The sequence below is a fragment of the Lagenorhynchus albirostris genome, chromosome 5, assembly GCF_949774975.1.
Source record: "Lagenorhynchus albirostris chromosome 5, mLagAlb1.1, whole genome shotgun sequence".
Lineage (NCBI taxonomy): Eukaryota > Metazoa > Chordata > Mammalia > Artiodactyla > Delphinidae > Lagenorhynchus > Lagenorhynchus albirostris.
In genome coordinates, this window is record NC_083099.1 from 86,092,669 (window position 1) to 86,117,286 (window position 24,618).

The 24,618-nt window shown below is 36.1% G+C and overlaps 1 protein-coding gene across 1 annotated transcript in view; it reads left to right on the top strand.

The window, feature by feature from the left end:
- CFAP44 (cilia and flagella associated protein 44) overlaps positions 1 to 24,618 on the top strand; it is a 132,393-nt gene that overhangs the window by 92,079 nt on the left and 15,696 nt on the right. The window contains exons 25-28 of the mRNA XM_060149045.1: positions 8,381 to 8,558; positions 11,111 to 11,611; positions 17,889 to 18,092; positions 19,054 to 19,249. Of these exons, the coding sequence (XP_060005028.1) occupies positions 8,381 to 8,558; positions 11,111 to 11,611; positions 17,889 to 18,092; positions 19,054 to 19,249 (1,079 nt within the window). The remainder of the gene's footprint in view (positions 1 to 8,380; positions 8,559 to 11,110; positions 11,612 to 17,888; positions 18,093 to 19,053; positions 19,250 to 24,618) is intronic.

Consider the following 24,618-nt stretch of genomic DNA (forward strand, 5'->3'; position numbering starts at 1 on the left):
AGGATATTCTTACTGTACATAGAATTCTGTGTTTATCATTCTTTTTTTCAGAACATGAAAAATTCCTGCTGGCCTCCATGGTTTCTTATGATCAATCTGCTGACATTCAAATTGTTTTCCCCATAAATATAAGGTGTTATTTTTCTCTTGCTGCTCTCAATATATTTTCTTTTAGTTTTCAGAAGTTTGATGTATCTTGGTATGTCTTTGAATTTTTTTTTTTTTGGTATTTATTAAACTTCTTGAATCTGTATACTGTGTCTCTCGCCAAATTTGGGAGGGTTTTCAGCCATTATTTCTTATAGTTATTTTGAAGACCTGTCCTTTTTTTTCCTTTCCTTCTGGGACTCCAATGAGACCAATATTAGATCCCTGAGACTCTGCTTTCTGTTGTTGTTTGTTTGTTTCTAGTATCTTTTCTTTCTGCTATTCAGATTGGGTAATTTCTATTGTATCTTCAAGTTAATTGATTCTTTCCTCTGTCTCCTCCATTTTGATTTTGAGCCCATCTATTAAGTTTTTGGGTTTTTTTTGGTTATTATGTTTTTCAGTTCTTTCAAAGATTCTGTTTGGTTCTTTGTTATCCTACATTTATTTATGAGACTTTCTATTTTTTCACTTGTTTCAAGCATATTCCTAATGATTTTTTGAAGAACTTTATGATGGCTGCTTTGAAAACTTGTCAGATTATTCTAACATCTCTGTCATCTTGGGTTTGGTATCTGGTAATTGTCTTTTCTCATTCAAGTTGAGGTCATCCTGATTCTTGGTATGTCAGATTATCTTTTATTGAAATCTGGACATTTGGGGTATTATGAGACTCTGGATGTTATTTATACATTCTGTTTTAGCTGGCTTTCTCTGATTTCAGCAGGATAAGGAGTGCCATCTTATTATGAGTATAGAAGTCCAGGTTACCCATTCTTCTCCAGTTGACACCTTAGGAAGGAAGAGGCTACTCGCTGGTCAAAAGTTGGTGCTCCAGATTCCACTAGGCTCCCACTAATACCACTTTGCTCTCCAGTTGACTTCCACTGTTACTGTGGAGCATGGTGAAAATCATTACTCTCCACTAGGGCTCCTCACACACAACTGCAGCAGGGAGGGGGAGGGGTAGAGCACCTTGTTACTGCTAGGCAGGAGTGGAAGTCCAGATTCTCTTTGGGGTCTCCACTGACACTGTGGTAGGGAGGCTTGTTCCACACACTGGTGATGAAAGTCCCGGTTCCCAGGACTCACTTTCTCTAACACCACTCTGTTGGGGTTGTGTTACCTTGTTAAAGCCTGGTGATGGAGGACGTTTAGACTCCCCACTTGGCCTTTGCTGGCATGGGTGGAAGTAGCACCACATTTTTTTTTCTGTGGTATTGGCTGGAGTAGAGAGTTTAGTGTTTACAAGTTTTTTCTCTCGCCATTCTGTTCTTTTCTTGATGCTTTAGCTAGAGAGAGCAGGATTTTGTTGGGCTTTTGTTGTCTAAACACACTGGTGTTTCTGAGTTACTGTTTTTTTTCTTTTTTTAATTGAAGCATAGTTGACTTACAATGTTGTGTTGATTTCTGCTGTATAGCAAAGTGATTCAGTTATACATATATATACATTCTTTTTTATATTGTGAGACATTATGGTTTATCACCATCAGATATTGAATATAGTTCCCTGTGCTATCAAGTAGGACCTTGTTGTTTATCCATTCTATATATAATAGTTTGCATCTGCTAACCCCAAACTCCCTATTCATCCCTCCCCAATGCCCCCTCCCTTTTGACAACCACAAGTCTGTTCTCTTTGTCTGTGAGTATGTTTCTGTTTCATAGATAGATTCATTTGTGTCATATTCTAGATTCCACTTCTAAGGGATACCTTATGGTATTTGTCTTTCTCTTTCTGACTTAACTTCACTTAGTATGATAATCTCTAAGTCCGCCCATGTTGCTGCAAATGGCATTATTTCATTCTTTTTATGGCTGAGTAGTATTCCATTGCGTATGTGTACCACATCGTCTTTTATCTATTAATCTGTCAATGGACATTTAGGTTGTTTCCATGTCTTGGCTATTGTGAATAGTGCTGCTATGAACAGAGAGGTGCATGTACCTTTTTGAATTATATTTTGTCCAAATATATGTCCAGGAGTGGGATTGACAGATCATATGACATGAGTTACTGTTTTCTTTAGCTCCAAGTCTGAGATATACAAGGCAAAAATAAAACCCAGAGAACTTGCCATCATATACTTCCTTGGGTCCCAAGGTTTTATGTGGCCTACCTCCTTTTCACCTTTCAGAATCTTCTTATATTTGTTTTATATATAATGTCCAGGGTTTTTATTTTCTGCTTGCTGGAAAAAATAGAAAAATGTGGGTCTGTTCCATTTCCTGGAAGTGGAACTCCTCTCAATTGATTTTTCTCATATTTATCTTTAATCTGATGATGTTGCTAAGCCTACTTGGTGTAGTAACTTTTTTTCAGATTCTTTACAGTAGTTTACAGTAGTACAGTCATCTGGTCTCATGGGAGATGAGCCTTATCTTTCAGCCTGGCCTGAGATCTTCATTGTCTCTTAGACCTTTGTGATTATCCAAGGCATCTTTGTTCTTAATGGCCCCCAATGGCTGAGAGTGTGCCAAGATCCACTGCAATATGTGTATTTTTTCATTCACCAACGTGTGGGAATCATTCAGCTAGTTTCTGAACTTCTTTCAGAGGTAATTATACCATGAATAGCTGTAGATTTGGTGTGTCTGTAGGAGATGGTGAGTTCAGGAACCTCATATGTCACCACCTTGGACCAGAATCCTAAACCTGGTGTTGCCTTAGGAGAAGCTACTGAATTCTGCTTCTTCTATGAGCTTTACTTTAGACAGTAGTTACTCAGTCATCTGTGAGCTGCTCCACCAAGCTCAGGCATCAGTGGAAATTTAATCTGTGGAGATTTCAAAAGCTTACTAGGTCTTTTTACTGTCTGGCTCACTCTGTCTTGCTCGCTCTGCTTCCGTCTCCCTTTCTCTCTGTCACACACACATACCCTTCTTTGCATCAGTATCCCTGATGAACATAGATGCAAAAATCCTCAACAAATTTAGTAAACTGTATTCAACAACATATTAAAGGGATAATATACCATGATCAAGTGGGATTTATTCTAAGGATGCAAGGATGATTGAACATCCACAAATCAGTGTGACATATCACATTAACAAAAGATAAAAATCATATTTCAATAGCTGCAGAAAAAGCATTGACCAAGTTCAACGTCCATTCATAATAAAAACTCACAGCACACTGGATATAGCAGGAACATAACTCAACATAATAAAGGCCATATATGACAAGCCCACAGCTAACATTATACTCAGTGGTGAAGAGCTGAAAGCCTTCCCTCTAAGGTCAGGAACAAGACAATGATACTCACTATTGTTATTTCTATTCAACATAAGAATGAAAGTTCTAGCCAGAGTAGTTAGGCAAGAAAAGAAATAAAAGGCATCCAAAGGAAGAAGTAAAGCCATCTCTGTTTGCAGATGTCATATTATATAAAGAAAATCTTAAAGATTCCACCAAAATACCATTAGAACTAATAAACAAATTCAATAAAGTTGCAGGATACAAAATCAATACACAAAAATCAGTTGCATTCCTATACACCAATTATGAACTATCAGAAAGAGAAATTAAGAAAGAAATCAAATTTACAACTGCATCAAAAAGAATAAAATACTAAGGAATAAATTTAACCAAGGAGGGTAAAATATCTGTACACCAAAGAGTATAAGAACAGTGAGACAGAAATTAAAGAAGACACAAATAAATGGAAAGACATTCTGTGCTTATGGACTAGAAGACATAGTATTGTTAAAATATCCATAGTATCTAAAGCAATCTACAGATTCAGTGCAACCCCTATCAAAATGCCAATAGCATTTTCCACAGAAATGGAAAAAAATACTAAATATTGTACAGAACAACCAAAGACCCCGAAAAACCAAAGCAATCTTAAGAAGATCAAAGCTGGAAGTATCTATCACACTCCCTGATTTCAAAACTATATTACAAAGCTGTAGCAATCAAAATAGTATGGTGTTGACATAAGAAGAGATATATAGGCTAATAAAATAGAATAGATAGCTCAGAAATAAACCCATGCATATATGGTCAGTTTATGACAAAGGAGCCAAGAATATGCAATGAGGAAAGAGAGTCTCTTCAATAAATGGGGTTGGGAAAACTGGACCACTATCTCACACCATACAAAAAAATAAACTTAAAATGGATTAAAGACTTGAATGTAAGACCTGAAACCATAAAACTCTAGAAAAAAATAGGTGGTAAGCTCCATGACATCAGCCCTGCAATGATTTTTTTTTGGATTTAACATCAAAAACAAAGGCAATAAAAACAAAAAGTAAATAACTGTACTACTACTGTACTAAAAAGCTTCTGTACATCAAAGGAAACCATCAACAAAATGAAAAGGCAACTCATGGAATGGGAGAAAATATTTGCAATCATATATCTGATAAGGAGTTAATATCCAAAATGTATAAAGAACTCATACAACTCAATAGCAAATAAAATTTAAAAAAATGGACAGAGGAACTGAATAGACATTTTTCCAAAGAAGGCATACAGATGGCCAACAGGTATGTGAAAGTGTTCAGCGTCACTAATCATCAGGGAAATGCGAATCAAACCCACAATGAAATACCATTTCACACCTGTTAGAATGTCTGTCATCCAAAGGACAAGAGATAACAAGTGTTGGTGAGGATGTGGAGAAAAGAGAATCCTTGTGCACTGTTGGTGGGAACATAAGTTGGTGTAGCCACTATGGAAAACAGTGTGGGGAGTCCTCAAAAAATTAAAAATAAAACTACCATATAATCCAGCAATTCCACTCCTGGTTATACATACAAGGGAGATAAAATCATTATCTCAGAGATATCTGTACCCCCATATTCATTGTATTTGTAATAGCCAAGACAGGAAAACAACCTAAATCTCCACTGATGGATGAATGGATTTTAAAAAGTTGTGGCACATGTATACTGTACAACAGAATATCATTCAGCTATAAAAAAAGAAAGCAGTCCATTTGTGACAACACAAATGGACCTTGAGGGCATTATACTAAGTGAAACAAGTTTGACAGAGAAAGATAAATACTATATGATCTCACTTGTATGTGGAATCTAAAAAAATCTGACCTTATTGAAACAGAACAGATTGGTGGTTGCTAGAGGCAAGAGGTGTTAGGTGGGGATGGGAGAAATGGGTAAAAGTGGTCAAAAATACAAACTTGCAGTTATAAGAAATTAGTTCTGGGAATGTAACTTACCGCATGGTGACTGTTAACAATACTGTTTTGTGTATTTGAGCTGAGAGAGTCAATCTTAATAATTCTCAGCATAAGGAAAAAATTGTAACAGTGTGTGGTGATAGATGTTAACTAAATTTATTGTGGTAAATGTTTTGCAGTATATACACATATCAAATCATTATGTTGTATACCTTAAACTAATACAATATTGTATGTCAATTATATCTCAATGAAACAGAAAAATAAAATAGACTTTTGATATTTTCAAAAAATATTTTGCTGTATTTGATTTGCTAGTAATTTGTTAAGGACTTTTATATTTTATTAATGAAGAATATTGTTCTCTAGTTTTATTTTTATGCAATGTCTTCTCTGGGTTGTTATCAGGATAACAGTGGTTTCATAAAAAGAGTTGAAGTTTTTCTTTTCTATTTTCTAAAAGACTTTGTTTAGGCTTGGTATTATTTCTTCCTTAAATATTTGGTAATATTTATCAGTAAAGCCATCTGGACCTGGAGTATTCTTTGAAGGAAGATTATAAATTATAAACTCAAACTTTAAATTATTACAGTGCTATTCAGATCTTCCATTTCTTCTTGGGTCAGTTTTGGTAATTTGTGTCTTTCAAGGAATTTGTGCATTTCATCAGATTTATTGGCATAATATAGTTCATACAATACTATTCCCTTATTATTATTTTAATTTCTGTAGTATCTGTTGTGTTGTCCTCTTTTATTTTTGACATAGTTAATTTGTATCTTCTCTCTTTCTTGATCATTCCAGCAAGAGGTTTATCAATTTTATTAATTTTTTTAAGCAACTAGCTTTTGGTTATAGATTAAAAAAAATATATTGTTTGTCTGATTCTGATTTCTATGTCATTGATTTCTGTTCTATATCATTTCCTTCATTCTAGTTTAATTGGGTTTAATTAACTCTTTTCTTTCTTGTTGAGGTTTAAGTTTAAGGTGTAAACTTTGATTTTATACTTTTCTTCTAATGTAAGTATTTAAAGTAAAATTTTCCCTCTAAGCCCTGTGCTGCATTCCACTAGTTTTGATATATTTTCATTATTCTTCAGTCCAAAATATTTTCTAGTATCCCTTGTGATTTCTTCCTTGACTTGTGATTTATTTTAAAATATGCTGTTTAGTTTCCAAATATTTTGAGGTTTAAAAAATATCTTTCTGTTTGATTTCTAATTTAATTTTTTGTGGTCATAGAAAATAGTCTGTGTGATTTAAATTCTTTTAAATTTATTGGAAATTGTATAGGCCTGCATATAGTCTCTTAGTTAAAGTTCAATGTGTGCTTGAAAAAGAGTGTGTATTCTTGTATTCTTGGGTGTACTGTTCCATACGTGTCAATGAGGACAAGGTGATTGATAATATTGTCTAAATCTTCTGTTTCTCCTACTTTGAAGGCATGACTCTTTTGGGGTTTCTACTGAATGTCTTCGGAATGTCTACTGAATTTGTTCACCTTCATGGTGTTTCACATTACAAGTGTACAAATTAATACTCAGCCAAAAACTCAAGAGAGCCCTCTATAGATTTCTTTGTGTAGCTCTGATAGTCTTTACCACAAAATTCTAGCCATTCTGGCCTCTGTGGAATCTGATTTCTGGGATTCCAACCCTACTCCATAGTATGGTAATTTCCTCCATGCAGAAACTAGGAGACAGTAAGGATTACTTATTTTGTTTCACTTTTCTCAGGAATTACAGTCCTGTGCTGCTTATCATTCAATGTCTGAACATAGTTGTTTTATATATTTTTGTTCAATTCTAGTTATTTGTAGCATGAGGATAATTATGGGCTGTGTTTCTCTCACATGGCAAGAGCAGAAGTATTTTGTTTCTTCCTTTCCTTCCTTTCCTTTCCTTTCCTTTCCTTTCATTAAAAATATTAATCTTTCCTTTTAGTGCTGTTATACACAAATGAACAATTGTCAGTTAATACATTAGATGGCGTGTGTTTCCTTTGCTATACGCATGTTTGCTTTCCCCTAAAGGGCTGACTGAAGCTATATGCTCATATTGACAGACAGGCTTCACTTTAAAGAATTAGGTAGGTTAGGGTCTCCCAATGAAGATCCCCTCCGGGGGGGGGGCCAACCCATAACATAGCTACCTTAGTATTTCCCAAGCAGAGAGGTCAGTTTCTGTAGAGATTAGTACTTCAGTTTTAGTTTATGTATAAGGTTGCTACTGCCTTGCATGTGTGTAGGTGGGAAAGCTGGGAGGGTGCAACTGGTTCAGGCATTCCTTTTCAATCCTCTAATTAATTTTACCAAATAATGTCTAGCATTCCATTCCCTGCTCCATACCTGCTCCATCTTTGCTTGGAGCCTCCTAGGAACTCTATCAAGAAGACCCAATCCAATTCTTTTTATAGCATTTTCCTGCGGGTATCTGGGACTAGAGTTTTCATTGGTCTGGTTTATCCATTAATACAACTTCATCTTCTTTCTGTCTTCTAGAAATGTATCTCTATCACTAGTTTGCTCATGGTTTTCTATCCCATTCTCAGCTTTCCTAGTGATTTACTTCCTTTGACACCCCACAGTGCCATTTCCATGGAATGTGGGAAAAGAGAGGGAGGTAAATACATATATACTCGTGCTATCATTTTGAATCACATGCCTTTTTTTGAAAATGTTATGACAAACTTTATGACAGTCATTTATGTTTTTTAAAAACTTTAACATTTTAGTGATTAAACAAAAAACAACAAACCTGTATCCAAAGCGTAATTTCTGTTGAGGGAATAAATAACAGTGTTGATCTAAATTACTTTGAAGTTAACCAAAGCCTAAGAATGATTCAGATTATTTCAGCACCATCTAGTTGATTAGTTTTTATTTATTACTTATTATTTTGCTTGAGGTGCTTTAAAAATAGCCATTAACATAAAAAAAAATCTTGGGCTCTATAGGAAAAGGCAGCACCACAGACTCAGAATTATGCTTTTGCTTCATGATTAAATTTGATTATATGCCTAAAGTAGACGAATTAGAGTTTATTGTCACGTTTATGGCTGAGTTTTCTGTTTTTCTGATAGGTACAACAGTAAACCTGGTGATGACTATGAAGATCCCAAAGATGTTCAAGCCATCAAAGAGGCCCAGTTGTATATGGGAGACTTCAATTTGAAGACAGCCCCAGACTATAAGATACCTGAACACATGAGAGTAAATGCTGCCAAGAAGGAAGAGGAACTGGGACACCTCGACTCTATGGTACTTACCCGTAGCTTTCATGACAATGAGGCACACACCCTGGATTTTTTAATTGAATTCTGCTGAAACCACCCATTTTGTTAGCTGGTCCATAAAGATATATAGTCATAGAAATTTAGAATTGGAAAAGGGCTTCATGATTATCTAGAATAATGCCCCTTTTTACAAATAAGGAAATTGAGTCCCAAAGATAAGAGATTTATTCATGACTATTTAGTTAACATGGCAGAACCAGCCTTCAAATTAATTACTTGGTTCAATACCAGTTTCATGAGTGAAGGCATTATATTTTATGAACTTTGAATCTCTGAAATTCAAACACATCCTTGTTGGCTATTGTTTTTGGCTGCTGTGGACCACCAAGACTTAGGAAAATAGACCACTGTATTTAGCCTTTGTTTGAAGGACTTCCAAACTTTTGTAGGTGACACAATACTGAGCAGTTAATATATTCCTTTTTGATTCTCTCTGCATTTCCCCAAACTGCTTCTAATCATCCTGATTTCTCATACCTGTTTTCATCCTAAAGTTTCCTCTCCCTGTCATAGTAATTCCTTGCTTTGAATTGACAAGTGACTTTTCACACTTAGAGGCTCAGAAGGCATCTGAGTTACCATTTTGAGGAGAATTTTGTATATGGCCACCTAGTATGGCTGTGCAGGTTGCCCATTTCAAGGCATCACATTGAAAAGAGTGCCAATCATACCACAGATAGAGCATGTTTGAATATTTTATAATTTTCTGACAAATGGAAGTGTAAAGTGTCTTGAGGAAGGAGTGTCTTTTTCTGTTTCACTAAAGATGCTGTACATGCCAGCACTCCAGAGATCCTGGTATGGCGATTCATAGCCACACGTCAATTTTCATAGCTCATACCTATAACTTTCTGATCAAATGGACATTTTGAACATTTTATTAGTGACCGTTTGGATTGTTTTTCTATCTGTTTGTCTAAGGCAATTCTTGTTTCAACTATCATGTTTCATCCGTTGTCACAAATGTTCTCTTGATCACAATTTGCCAGTCATCCCACCTGAAATTTCATAGTCCAGGTAGAGGTGATGGACAGGTGTGATGTCTTGAATGGAACTGCATTGCACTGAAAGCTATGTTATTAAAATGACAGCATTAAATAATGCAGAGCACACAATTCTACCGGTCAGAAGATCAGAGTTCCGTTCCAATCTCTGCCACTTAATAGTTATAAGAACTTGGCTAGTTATGTAACTCTCCCTAAGCCTCAGTTGTATTGTCTGTTTAAAAAAAAAAAAAGGTATTACTACCAATGAACAACGGTAAGACAAGACATGTCTAGTCTTCTTCATAGGGTTAAAGTAATGGTCAAAGTCAATAAACAGTCATTCTTATCATGGTTAAGTTCAAAGTCACTGAAAAGTATCAAGCATTTTAGAAGTTGTGTATTATACATTTCCCCACCACCACCGCCTCCTCCCCCACCTCCCCCATCCATGGCTAGTGTTTAGGTGTGTGGTATTTGGAAAATTAGAAAGAGAGGCTTGGTATGTAAATTGGGCTCCTAAAAGAGGTAGGCCTTACAGCCACCAGGCTGGTTTGGGTTTGTTCTCCACTTAATTCTCGGTCCTCCAGGTACTTCAGAAGTGGTCCCTCACTCACCCAAGGGCTGGATTTTGAGTTTAAACCCTAATGCTTCAAAGGTTTGTTCTTAAGTATGTAAAACATCTCCTCTATTTTGTTACAGTAGATAGTAAATATACAGGTAAGTTTTGTAAGACGACTTGAAGAAAAGCCTTTCGATCTTTTATTTTTCTTAACCTGTATATTTATGCAAAGTTACTCTTAACAGCCTTTGGGCCATCTAGTTGCCTAACTGCACACCAGGAGCAGGGTTGCATGTGACTGGAGGCTCTGGTCAGGGCATTTAGGAAACACAGCCTGGGGAGAGAGCTGGCAGTGAGGGAGCAGTGGGCCTGTTTGGCACCTGTGACTGGAGGCAGGGGCATAGCTGGGCTCGGATGAGTGGAGAAGGAACCAAGGAAGAGTCCAGGAACCTCTCAGTGTGACGTGGTACTGGAATTCAGGATCGTGACCTTGCCTGCACAAGGAGTAACAGAATGTGGCCAAAATACAGAATGACAACAGGCTAAAGTGGCCGGAGGTGGGCAACCCTAAGTGAGTCTAAGCCAATAGGATTTGAGTTTTCATCAGGGAAGGACGGTTACTGTGTGCTCCTGACCAAAGAATGGCCTTCCCTTCCCTGGGATCTGGCTGAGTACAGGGCTCAGGAAGGACTTCCATTGAGTGGTGGAAGGAGGATGGGGGAACTCAGCCCTAGAAGCCAGCTGGGGGACACCAGAGGTCACATCCAGACCGTCTTCCCCTTATGGAGAGGTGAAATGGGGAAAAGCCTAAAAACTAGAGAAAATAACTTAGTAGCGAACAGGAATGATCAGATACATTTTTATCTTGAATTTTTGCTAGGCATTCCAGTCAAGGGACAAAAGCAAATTGTATTTCAAGCTGCCCTTTGTGAGCAGGTTGTCATTTTGCTTTCTTCCTGTTCTTTTTATCAGGCCTATGCAAAGAAAATGCACATGAACAAGTGCATTGTCGCTCTTCGAGACCTTAAAGTGGCTGTCATCGAGGAAATACAGTGCCTGGTGCAAGAACTGAAGAACATTCAGTCGACTCTTCACGTATCCAAGCACATCCCCATTCCCCAAATCCCTCAGATATACCCAGAAGAAGTTCCAGAAAAGAGATTTCAGTATGATGAGGAAACCCTCCTAGCTTTTAAGTGGCAGCAGATGAAAAATCAGGCTGAAACGGCCCCTCGAGTGGAAAAGGCAGCGTCTGCAGGCTCAGCTGGAAGCTTCCTCAGACTCTCTTCTGGAAAGGATGGGGATTTGACGACAAGTGATTCATTGTCTAGATCATCAAAAGCAACAGTATTCAATCTAGATATTCCAAAGTTCATGGAATTTGAAAGAACAGATCCAACTGAAGTGGAGCTGGAGATTATGAAGAGGGATGAGATTAAACACTTGTACATGCAACAGTATTTGATCAACAGGGTAAGAAATGAGACTGCTTATTTAAAGCTGAAGGAGAGAAGAGCAGGATAATTAAAATTGAATTATAATTTAATTAAAAATAATTAAAATTATTTTTAATTTCTCTACCTTAATCTTCCCCAAACCCTGACCAGCCCACAACTCACTGATGGCTTGGCTTTCTCCCCATCCCTGGTCTTCTGAAAATCATTGTGTTCTGCTCAGAACTTTGGAGCTTTTCAACTTTTTTCTTTTTGGAAAGCTAAGAATTAAGGGCAAATCCATGTTAATTGGTATCTAACTGAAGTCATGGTAAAGGAGAAGTGATAAAGCAGCCTTCAGATGATGGATGGAGCATAACTAAAAACCTTCCGGTGAAAATGGGGCACCCTCTACTTTTCACCCCCTGCTCTTTCTCTAATGTGTGATTTGCCCCTTTAGTGAGAGTGTTCACGGTAATGACTAGCTTCAGAATTGTTCTGGAGCTGGAATGGCAAATATTTTTATTTGTAAGAAAATCAGGACCAGGCTGGGGCCAGTTGTGTGCAGGAGGTGCTCTGAATATGGAAGGAAAAGGTTCTTTCCTGGATGGAAGTTCCCTCCTGCCAGCCGTATAGAGTCCCCTTCCTCAGTGTGTCTGAAAGCAGCACCTATTACTCCCCAAACTTATTCTTCACCCATTATCTCTACTTCTTCCAGCGCTGTTTTCTCACTCTTTCTGTTTCTCCATACTTACCACCCCACTTCTGAGTTTCATATCTGTGCTTTTTTCTTTGCTATTTCCTTCTACCTACAATGACTTCTTCCAAAGTTGTCGTCATTCAAAACTCAGCTCACTTCCAAACCCTCTCCAGAATCTTCTGCCCACACTACATACTCTCCTTTCTTCTAAACTCCATTTGCACTTATAATCAGCATCTTAGGTTTTGTACTTATTTTTCTTGCTGTTTTATGTGTTAGTTTTGTCTTACAAATTATACAATTTTTAATTGAAGTATAGTTGATGTACAATATTACAAGTTACACGTGTATAATATAGTGATCTACAATTTTTAAAGGTTATACTCCATTTGTAGTTATTATCAAATATGCTGTGTTGTACAATATATCATTGTAGCTTATTTTTTTTAACATCTTTATTGGAGTATAATTGCTTTACAATGGTGTGTTAGTTCATTGCAGCTTATTTTATACATAATAGTTTGTACCTGTTAATCCCCTACCCTTATATTGTTCCTCCCTCCTTCCCTCTTCCCACTGGTAACCACTAGTTTGTTCTCTATATCTGTGAGTCTCTTGCTTTTTGTTATATTCACTAGTTTTATTTTTTTTTAGATTCTACATATAACTGCTAACATATAATATTTGTCTTAACCTGGATGACTTACTTCACTACCCAAAATATCCCCCAGGTCCATCCATGTTGTTGCAAATGGCAAATTTTCATTCTTTTTTATGGCTGAGTAATATTCCATTGTATATGTGTACCACATATTTTTCCATTCATCTGTTGATGGACACCTAGGTTGCTTCCATATCTTCACAATATCTTGTAAATAACGCTGCTATGAACATTGGGGTGCACATATCTTTTTGAATTAGTGTTTTTGGGTTTTTTGGATATATACCCAGGAGTGGAATTGCTGGGTCATAAGGTAGTTCTATTTTCAGTTTTTTGAGAAGCCTCCCTACTGTTTTCCACAGGGCTACACCAATTTACATTCCCAACAACAGTGTGTGAGTGTTCCCTTTTCTCCACATTCTTGCCAAAATTTGTTATTTGTGTGTGTGTGTTTTAATGATAGCCATTCTGACAGGTGTGAGGTGATTATCTCATTGTGGTTTTGATTTGCATTTCCCTAATGATTGGCTATGTTGAGCATCTTTTCATGTTCCTTTTGACCACCTGCATTTCTTCTTTGGAAAAATGTCTATTCAGGTCTTCTGCCCATTTTTTAATCAGATTGTTTGTTTGTTTTTTGATGTTGAATTGTATGAGCTGTTTATATATGTTGGATATTAACCCCTTGTCCGTCATATCACTTGCCAATATTTTCTCCCATTCAGTAGATTGTCTTTTCATTTTGTTGATGGTTCCCTTTGCTGTCTGAAAACTTTTAAGTTTAATTAGGTCCCATTTGTTTATTTTTGCTTTTGTTTGCTTTAGGAGACAGATCCAAAAAAATATTGCTATGATTTATGTCAAAGAATGTTCTGCTTATGTTTTCCTCCAGGAATTTTATGGTTTCCCAGCCTTACATTTAGGTCTTTAATCCATTTTGAGTTTATTTTTGTGTATGGTGTTGAAGGATGTTCTAAGTTTATTCTTTTACATGTAGCTGTCCTGTTTTCCCAGAACCACTTATTGAAGGGGCTGTCTTTTCTCCATTGTATATTTTTGCCTCCTTTGTCATAGATTAATTGACCATAGGTACATGAGTTTATTTCTGGGCTCTCTATTCTGTTTCACTGATTGATGTGTCTGTTTTTGTGCCAGTATCATACTGTTTTGATCATTGTAGCTTTGTAGTATGGTCTTGAAGTCAAGGAGCATAATTCCTCCAGCTCCACTTTTCTTACTTGAGATTATTTTGGCTATTTGAGGTCTTTTGTGTTTTCACACAAAAATGTTTTTGTTCTAGTTCTGTGAAAAATGCTATTGGTATTTTGATAGGGATTGCATTGAATCTATAGATTGCCTTGGGTGGTATGGTAATTTTAACAATATTGATTCTTCCAGTCCAAGAACACAGTGTATCTTGCCATCTGTTTGTGTGATCTTCAATTTCTTTTATCAGTTTCTTATAGTTTTCCGAGTATAGGTCTTTTACCTCCCTAGGTAGATTTATTTCTAGGTATTTTATTCTTTTTGATGTGATGGTAAATGGAATTGTTTCCTTAATTTCTCTTTCTGCTAGTTCCTTGTTAGTGTATAGAAATGAAACAGATTTCTGTATATTAATTTTGTAACCTGCAGCTTTACTAAATTCATTGATGAGCTCTAGTAGTTTTCTGGTGGTGTCTTTAGGATTTTCTATGCATAGTATCATGTCATCTGCAAACAAGGACAGTTTTGCTTCTTGTTTTCCAATTTGGATTCCTTTTATTTCTTTTTCTTGTCTGATTGCTGTGGGTAGGACTTCCAATACTATGTTAAATAAAAGTGGCAAGAGTGGGCATCCTTGTCCTATTCCTGATCTTAGAGGAAATGCTTTTAGCTTTTCACCTTTAACACATTTTTGACCAGAGGCATATTATGGCCACAGGCATTAGTTTCTGCAAAGATCCCCCAGTCAATAATGTGTTAGCTATGGGTTTGTCATATATGGCCTTTATTATGTTGAGGTATGTTCCCTCTATGCTCACTTTCTGGAGAGTTTTTATCATAAATGGATGTTGAATTCTGTCAAAAGTTTTTCTGCATCTATTGAGATAATCATATGTTTTTTATTTCTCAATTTGCTAATGTGGTATATCACATTGATTTGTGGATATTGAATTATCCTTGCATCCTTGGAATAAATCCCACTTGATCATACTGTATGATTATTTAATATATTGCTGGAATCAGTTTGCTAATATTTTGTTAAGGACTTTTGCATGTATGTTCATCAGTGACATTGGCCTGTAATGTTCTTTTTTGTGTGATTTCTTTGCCTGGTTTTGGTATCAGGGTGATACTGGACTCATAGAATGAGTTTGGAAGTGTTCCTTCCTCTGCAATGTTTTTGGAATAGTTTTAGAAGGATAGCTGTTAACACTTCTCTAAATGTTTGGTAGAATTTATCTGTGAAGCTCTCTGGTCCTGGACTTTTGTTTGTTGGGAGTTTTTTAAATCACTGATTCAATTTCAGTACTGGTAATTGGTCTGTTCAATTTTCTATTTCTTCCTGGTTTCGTTTTGGGAGATTGTACATTTCTAAGAATTTGTCCATTTCTTCTGGGTTGTCCATTTTGTTGTTATATAGCTGTTAGTAGTAGTCTCCTATGACCTTTTGTATTTCTGTGGTGTCAGTTTTAACTTCCCTTTTTCATTTCTGATTTTATTCATTTGGGCCCTCTGCCTTTTTTTCTTGGTGAGTTTGGATAAAGGTTTATCAATTTTGTTTGTCTTTTCAAAGAACCAGCTTTAGTTTCATTGATTTTTTTCTATTTTTTTTTTAGTCTCTGTTTCATTAGATACAATTCTAGGATTCCCCTGAAGTGTCTAGGACAATGCCAGACATATAGTAGATATTCAGTAAAAAGTTTTAATTGATTTAATTTTAGCTATTAATTTAACAAATATTTATTGGACATTCTATGTGCAGAAACAGTGCTAGCTAGGTAGTAGGGATGAAACAATTGTCAAGTCATACACATTCTCTATCCTATACAGCTTACAGGCTATGAGGGGTAGTGAGAATAAAACAGGCATAACCCGGGCTTCCCTGGTGGCGCAGTGGTTGAGAGTCCGCCTGCCGATGGAGAGGACGCGGGTTCGTGCCCCGGCCCGGGAGGATCCCACGTGCCGCGCAGCGGCTGGGCCCGTGAGCCGTGGCCGCTGGGCCTGTGCGTCCGGAGCCTGTGCTCCACAACGGGAGAGGCCGCAACGGTGAGAGGCCCGCGTACCGTAAAAAAAAAAAAAAAAAAAAAAAAAAACAGGCATAACCCTTACAACCTTGGACACCTATGTGGTATAGTTGCAGAATGGTGTTGCACTGAAGAAAACATAGTGCTTCCTCCAAAGAAATTTAAAAATAATTCAAATTTGTTGAACAAGCATTAAAGTGGAACCCACTTAGTCTACAGTCATACATTAAAAGTTTAATTTTTCTTCTCCTTGGTTTGTTGTGTTTTTTGTTTTTGCTTTTTAGCTCTCTGAAATTCTCCAGCAGTTTCACAGACCCAAACCCACAGATATCTTCCTCTTTCTCAGCCCCAGGCTGAGCCCTCACTCATTATAGGCATTTGATAGTCGAGGCTCCCCATTCAAGTACAGCCTAGTGAAAAACATGGAATGGTTTGTCTTTTTCCTGGTGTACTAGTTTCATTGGGAGAATCAGCTCTTTGGGCTCTCTGTTGATCTCTTCATCTCCTTTGGGATGGGGCAAGGGAGACGCTGTGTCAAAATCAAAGTAAAACTGAGGATTTAAAATCATTTGAAATTGCAGTGGAATAAAGTCTAGACCAGGACATGAGATGTTTGGGTTCTTTTTTTATTATTTTTTTTATTTTAATTTTTATCTGTGTTAGGTCTTCATTTCTGTGCGAGGGCTTTCTCTAGTTGCGGCAAGCGGGGGCCACTCACTATCGTGGCCTCTCGTTGCGGAGCACAGGCTCCAGAAGTGCAGGCTCAGTAGTTGTGGCTCACGGGCCTAGTTGCTCCGCGGCATGTGGGATCTTCCCAGACCAGGGCTCGAACCCGTGTCCCCTGCATTGGCAGGCAGATTCTCAACCACTGCGCCACCAGGGAAGCCCGATATTTGGGTTCTTATCCAAGCTCTGTAACAAATTTGATCTCAGGGAAGTCACTTTTAGTCTCAATTTCTTCATCTGTAAATAAACCAAGAAGATTGTACAGGTTTCTTGTGGCTCCACAATTATATTTATCTGTTTAAAAATATTTACTGTTCTGTAGATTTGAAACTTTTCAAAATAAGAAGGTGAGGAAAATATTATTTTAGTACTTACTGTGTGAAGGGCAGTGTAGAGATACCATGGGGATAGAGTGGAGACAGACACAATACTACCCACAAAGAGCTCACAGTCTCTGATTTAAACCAGCAAGAAGGACATTCATTTTTTTTTTTTTTTTTTGGTGGTACACGGGCCTCTCACTGTTGTGGCCTCTCCCTTTACGGAGCACAGGCTCCGGACGCGCAGGCTCAGCGGCCATGGCTCATGGGCCCAGCCGCTCCGCGGCGTGTGGGATCTTCCCGGACCGGGGCACGAACCCGTGACCCCTGCATCGGCAGGCGGACTCCCAACCAGTGCGCCACCAGGGAAGCCCCAAGAAGGACATTCTTGATCAATGGCTTAATCAATGGTGAAGAAACAGCTCGAAGGACTGCAGTTACAGAATACCTACCACTTAATAAACCAGTTCATCAATGGTATTAAATGTACATAAATTAAATTATGAGACTGTATACACACCCATGTGCCCCACCCACCCACCCTTGTAATTCTCCATCCATAATAAGGGCATAATAAGAAAATGCTTTTACCCAAACAAATCAGTATTGTTGGATAGTTTTAAAAATGCATGTACCTGTTTTAAACTTCTAACATACCCTTAAATCTTTTTCCACCTCAGATCAAAGAACTGATTGTCACTTTTGATGCAGAACTCCGTCTCCTGAGACATCGGAAACTGAAACTAGATACTCAGATGAAATTATCTGACCTGCACCATGTCACATTATTTCAAGAAATGCTTCTCCTGAAGAATTTTGAGAAACAGGAGAACATACTTCAAGAGCGTGTTAATTCATTAGACAAAGAGGAACAGGACATGCAAGTATGAATGGGCAGAAGAGTGCTAGCTGGCTACAGCCTTAGTTATGGAGGGGACTTGATTCTTCTTTTCTTTCTTCTTCTCAACTTAATTTCCCCACTTGTTCTAGTCCACATCTCTTTCTTGTCTTCTCTTCCTCCTCCTTTTCCCCGTTATTCCTGTTTGCTCTCTGTTTTTGGTAGCCGTGCTCAGGGAGAAGTGAATCATACTTTTTAATGAATTTGATCTGATATTTTGTAAGGTAGGAGAATAAATTTTTCAAAAGTGACCCTTATGTTTAGTTTACCTAATTAAAAGTCTGTTTTTGTTGTCAGTAGCTATCATGTGAAGTTGAGTTTTGATTATATATTATCCTTATGAATGAACATACTTGGGAAAGAAGCTGGTAAATTTCTTAAATATTATAGCCAGTTTTAGAGTAATAAATAATTGAATAGCACAGGAAATTAAGTTTATTTGTTACATATATGTTAAATTTAAAGAGATTAATTAGACCATCTATCTTTGTCTTAAAAGAAGAAGGATTGTATTAGATAATACATACTCAGTAGTGATGTCAGTTTTTAGGTATATCAGTTTCACTAAGAGCAGATGTGCCTTTTTGTTTTAGTTATCTTGTATTGATATGAAAAAAACTTTTTTGAGACCACACATGGAAGAATACTAGCTGATATCCACATATCAGTAAAAATTTCAATTTACCTAATTTAATTTCTTGAGGAAGTTAAACGTCAAAGAATCGATCTTATCTGATTCTGAACTTAACTGATTTTTACAAAAGAATTATAAAATTTTAATCAAATAAATGAATGACTCTGCATTCAGAAACATCAGAAATGTAAACTTCTATTAAGAAGCTTAAAAAATGTTTGTAGGCTGTAACCTTACATTGTAATGTGCATTGTTCTCTGAACCTGGTTTATCAGAAATATTGATCATTTGTTCTTATTTTTTGTTCGTTTAGTGGAAAATAAATGAAACTCTTAAAGAGATGGAAGAGAAAAAGAATGAAGTTGCCAAGATCCAGGACCAAGAAAAGGCACTCTATGCTGGTTTCCAAGCAGCCCTTGGAGAAAACAATAAATTTGCTAACTTTCTCATGAAGGTACTAAAGAAGAGGATTAAGCGGGTGAAGAAAAAGAAGGTTGAAGGAGATGCTGGTTTGTATTTCTTTTTACGTATGATCCTATTTTTTTCTCATTAGCATGAAATAGAGAAATAACTAAGGGAAATAGTACACCCTTTTATTTCACTACAACACAGACAATGTAGAGGCACTATGGGGTTACAGATGAGAGCATATAAACCTTTAGGTCTCTAACCATCTGGATTGTGTGTGTGTGTGTCTGTGTGTGTGTGTGTGTGTGTGTGTGTCTGTGTGTATCTGGTATAAGATATCATAGGATAGTTTAATTTAACAAGCACATCTTTTCATATGTTTATTTGCCACCTGTATATCTTTGGTAAAATGTCTCTTCATGTCTTTTGCCCATGTTTGAATAGGATTGTTTGCTTTGGTACTGTTGAGTTTTGAGAGTTCTTTACATATTACACCTACTAGTCCTTTGTCAGATATGCGGTTTGCAAATACTTTCTCCTGGTCTATAGCTTGTCTTTTCATTCCCTTAACAGAGTTTGCAGAGCAATAGTTTTGAATTTTGTCAGTGTCCAATTTGTCAATTTTTCCCTTAAAATTTTTTTTCTTCTTTTAAATTGAAGTATAATTGATTTACAATGTTGTGTTAATTTCTGCTGTACAGCTAAGTGACTCAGTTATACACATATATACACTTTTTTAATATTCTTTTCCATTATGGTTTATCATAGGATACTGAATATCATTCCCTGTGCTATACAGTAGGACCTTGTTGTTTATCCGTTCCATATATAATAGCTTACATCTGCTAACCCCAACCTCCCACTCCATCTTGCCCCCATCCCCCTCCCTCTTGGCAACTACAAGGCTGTTCTCTATGTCTGTGAGTCTGTTTCTGTTTTGTAGGTAGGTTCATTTATGTCATATTTTATATTCCACATGTAAGTGATAGCATATGGTATTTGTCTTTCTCTTTCTGAGTTCACTTAGTATGATCATCTCTAGTTGCATCCATGTTGCTGCAGATGGCATTATTTTGTTCTTTTTTATGGCTGAGTAGTATTCCATTGTATATATGTACCACATCTCCTTATTCCATTCACCTGTTGATGGACATTTAGGTTGTTTCCATGTCTTGGCTATTGTGAATAGTGCTGCTATGAACATAGGGGTGCATGTATCTTTCTGGATTAGAGTTTTGTCTGAATATATGCCCAGGAGTGGGATTGCCGGATCATATGGTAATTCTATTTTTAGTTTCCTGAGGAACCTCCATACTATTCCCATAGTGGCTGTACCAACTTACATTCTCACCAAGAGTGTAGGAGAGTTCCTTTTTCTCCACACCCTCTCCAGCATTTGTTATTTATATAGTTTTAATGATGGCCATTCTGACTGGTATGAGGTGATACCTCATTGTAGTTTTGATTTGCATTTCTCTAATAATTAGTGATGTTGAGCATCTTTTCATGTGCCTATTGTATTTCTTCTTTGGAGAAATGTCTATTTAGGTCTTCTGCCCATTTTTTGATTGGGTTATTTTTTGTTGTTGAGTTGTATGAGCTGTTTGTATATCTTGAGTTTTTCCCTTTTTGGATCTTGTTATGGTGTCAAGTCTGAGAACTCTTTGCCTAGCCCTAGGTCCTAAAGATTTTCTCCTATTTTTTTCTAAAAGTTTTATCATTTTACATTTAAGTCTGTGATCCATTTGGAGTTAATTTTTGTATAAGATGTGAGACTTTGGTCAATGTTTTTTTTTCTCCTAGGAATCTCCAATTCTAGCACCATTTGTTGAAAAGGCTGTCTCTCTCCCATTGAATTGCTTTTGATCTTTGTCAAAAATCATTTGGGCCTATTTGTGTGGTTCTATATCTGGGTTTTCTATTCTCTTCTATTGATTTATGTGGCTATCTCTCCACCAATACTATAGTCTTGATTGTAGTAGCTATTGAGTTCTGAAATCGGGTAGACTAATTTCTCCCAGTTTATTCTTCTTTTTCAAAATTGTTTTAGCTATTCCAGCTCTTATATATTTCCATATTTTAGAATTTTTTTTCTCAACCTACAAAAAATCTTGTTGGAATTTTGATAGCAATTGTGTTAAACTTCTATATCAATCTGGGGAGAATTTGCATCTTTACTGTGTTGAGTCTTCCAATGCATGAACATAGTATGTATTTATGTAAAGCTTTGATTTGTCATCAGCATTGTGTTTTCAACATACAATTCAAGTTCATGTTTTGTTAGATTTACACCAAAGTATTTCCCTTTTTTTGAGTAATTTTAAAAGGTATATTGCTTTTAATCTTGGTGTCCACATATTCATACTAGTATATAGAAATATAATTGCTTTTTAGATGTTTATCTTATATCTTATAACCTTGCTTATTAGTTTTAGGGGTTTTTGATTGATTCCTTGGGAATTTCTATCTGTAAAAAGGGCCAGTTTTATTTATTTCTGGTCGGTATGCCAATTACCTTTTATTGCCTTATTGCACTGGTTAGAACATCCAGTACTATCTTGAAATAGAGTGCTCAGAGCTGATATCCTTGCCTTAGTCCAATTTTAGGGGGAAAGCATTCAATCTTTCACCATTAAGTATGCTACCTGTACCATTAAGAAACACCTGTGTTTCATAGTCTTTATCAAGTTCAGGAAGTTCCCCTCTCTTCCTATTTTTCATGAATTTTTATCACGAATGGGTGTTGAATTTTTATCAGATGCTTTACTGTATTGACAATTATGTGATTTTTTTTTCTTTAGCCCGTTAAGATGGTGGATTATATTGGCTGATTACTGATTACCAGATCAGACTAGCATTTCTGAAATAAATCTCCCTTGGTGTGATGTAAAATTCTTTTTATATATTGCTGAATTCTACTTGCTAATATTTTGTTAAGAAATTTTATGTCTATATTCATGAGGATCATTGTACTGTTTTTGTACTATATCTGGTTTTACTATCAGGAGAATAATAGCTTCAGAATGTGAATTGGGAAGTCTTCTCTCCTTTTTGATTTTTCTGGAAGATATTGTAAAGAATTTATGGCAGTTCTTTATAAATGTTTGGTAAAGTTCTCCAGTGAAACTATTTGGGCCAATGCATTTCTTCAAGGTAGTTTTAAAATTAGAATTTCAATGTTCTTAATAGTTACAGAACTATTCAAATTATCTATTTTATATTGGGTGAGTTGTAGTAATTTGTATTTTTTGTGGAATTGGTCTATTTCACCTAAGTTAGCAAATTTATGTGCATAGAGATGTTCATTGTATTTCCTTGTTATCCTTTTAATATCTGCAGCGACTGTAGTAATATCACCTGTTGCATTCTCGATATTGGTAAGTTGTTTCTTATCTTCCTATTTTTTTTTCAGTCTTGCTAGAGGTTTGTCAATTCAGTTGATCTTTTTGAGAACAAATCAGCTCTTTGTATAAGTGATTTTCTCTATTATTTTTCTGCTTTCAATTTTATTGATTTCTGTTATTATCTTTACTATTAGCTTCCTTCAGCTTGCTTTGGGTTTATTTTGTACTCCTGTTTTTAGGTTTTGAGGTGGGAGCTTAAATCATTGACTTGAGAATTTTTCTTCTTTTCTAGTTTAGTACTATAATTTCTCTCTCAGCACTGCTTTAGCTGTATTCCACAAATTTTCAAGTGCATTTTCATTTCCATTCAGGTCAATGTAGTTTTAAAATTTACATTGTGACTTCTGGGTCCCATCGATTATATACAAGTGTGTTGTGTAGGTCCAAGTGTTTTGAGATTTTCCTGTTATCTTTCTGTTATTGAGTTCTAGTTTGATTCCATTGTGGTCAGAGAACACACTTTGTATGATTTCAGTTCTTTTATATTTGTTGAGATTTGTTTTATGGTCTGACATACGGTCAATCTTGGTGTATGTTCTGTGGGCACTTGCAAAGAATGTATATTGTGCTGTTTTGTGTGAAGTGTTTTATTACTGTTAGTTAGATGCTACTGATTGATGATACTGTTCAGGTCTTCTGTATCCTTGCTGATTTTCTGTATAGTTTTTGCATCAAATGTTGAGGGAGGGGGTGTTGAAGTCTCCAAATAGAATCATGGATTTGTCTATTTCTCCTTTCATTTTTGTCAGTTTTTGCTTCACATATTTTGCAGCTCTGTTGTTTTATGAATACACATTTAATATTGCTATGTCTTCTTGATGGATTGACACTTTTATCATTATATAAGGTCTTTTTCTGTCTTGGGTAATTTTCTTTGCTCTGAAGTCTATTTATCTTATATTAGTATAGCCAGTCTTGCTTTGCTTTGATTAATAGTTGCATAATATGCCTTTCCCCTCCTTTTAATTTCAACTTGACTATATAATTATATTAGAAATGAATTTCTGATAGACAGCATATGGTCAAATAATGTTTTTCATCCACTCTGTCTTCTAATTGGTATATTGATCCACTTACATTTGATATATTAGGGCTTAAGTCTGCCATTTTATTTTTTATTTGTTCTTATTCTCTGTTTTCTGTGTTTGTTCTTTTTCCTACCTTCCTGTGGGTTACTTGAATATTTTTTTTAGAATTCCATTTTAATTTTCTCTAGCACTTTTTAATGTATCTCTTTGTATACTTTTTTTAGTGGTTGCTCTATATATTATTGATATATTATATATACATAATTTATCCCAGTCCACCAGTGTCATCATTTTACCAGTTTAAGTCAAGTATAGAATCCTTGTCTACCTTTACGTCTCTTTATCTTCCCTATTTATAATATGCTTGTCTTAAATATTTCCTCTACATACATCTAGAACCATATCAGATAATGTTATAATTTTTGCTTCAATTATCAAACATAATTTAAACACTTGGAGGAGGAAAGCCTATTGTATTTATTCATGTTTCTGCTCCAAATTTCCTGTTTTAAAAAATAATTTTCCTTCTGTGTAAAGAATTTCTTTTATCCATTCTTTTAGGGCAGGTATACTAGTGGCAATTTCTTAAATTTTCCTATAGTCTGAGTATGTCTTGATTTCTCCTCTTTTTCTGAAAGACATTTTCACTGGGTATAGGATTGTAGGTTGGCATTTCTTTTCTTTCAGCATTTGAAAAATATTGTGCCAATTCCTTCTGGTCTCCATAGTTTCTGATGAGAAACCCTCTGATATTCAAATTGCTTATCCCTTTTCTCTGTTTGCCTTCAAGATTTTTTTCTCTTTAGTTTTCAGAAGTTTGACTGTGATGAGTCTTAGTGTAGATTTTTTTTTGGATTTATCCTCTTTGGAATTCATTCAACTTATCCGTAGGTTTATGTCCTTTGCCAAATTTGAGAAGTTTTCAGCCATTATTTCTTCAAGTCCTTTTAAAGACCCCCTCTTTTCCTCACTCCTTCATGTGACTCTGATGGCATGAATGTTAGACCTTTCATTATGGTCCCATAGGCCCCTGAGGCT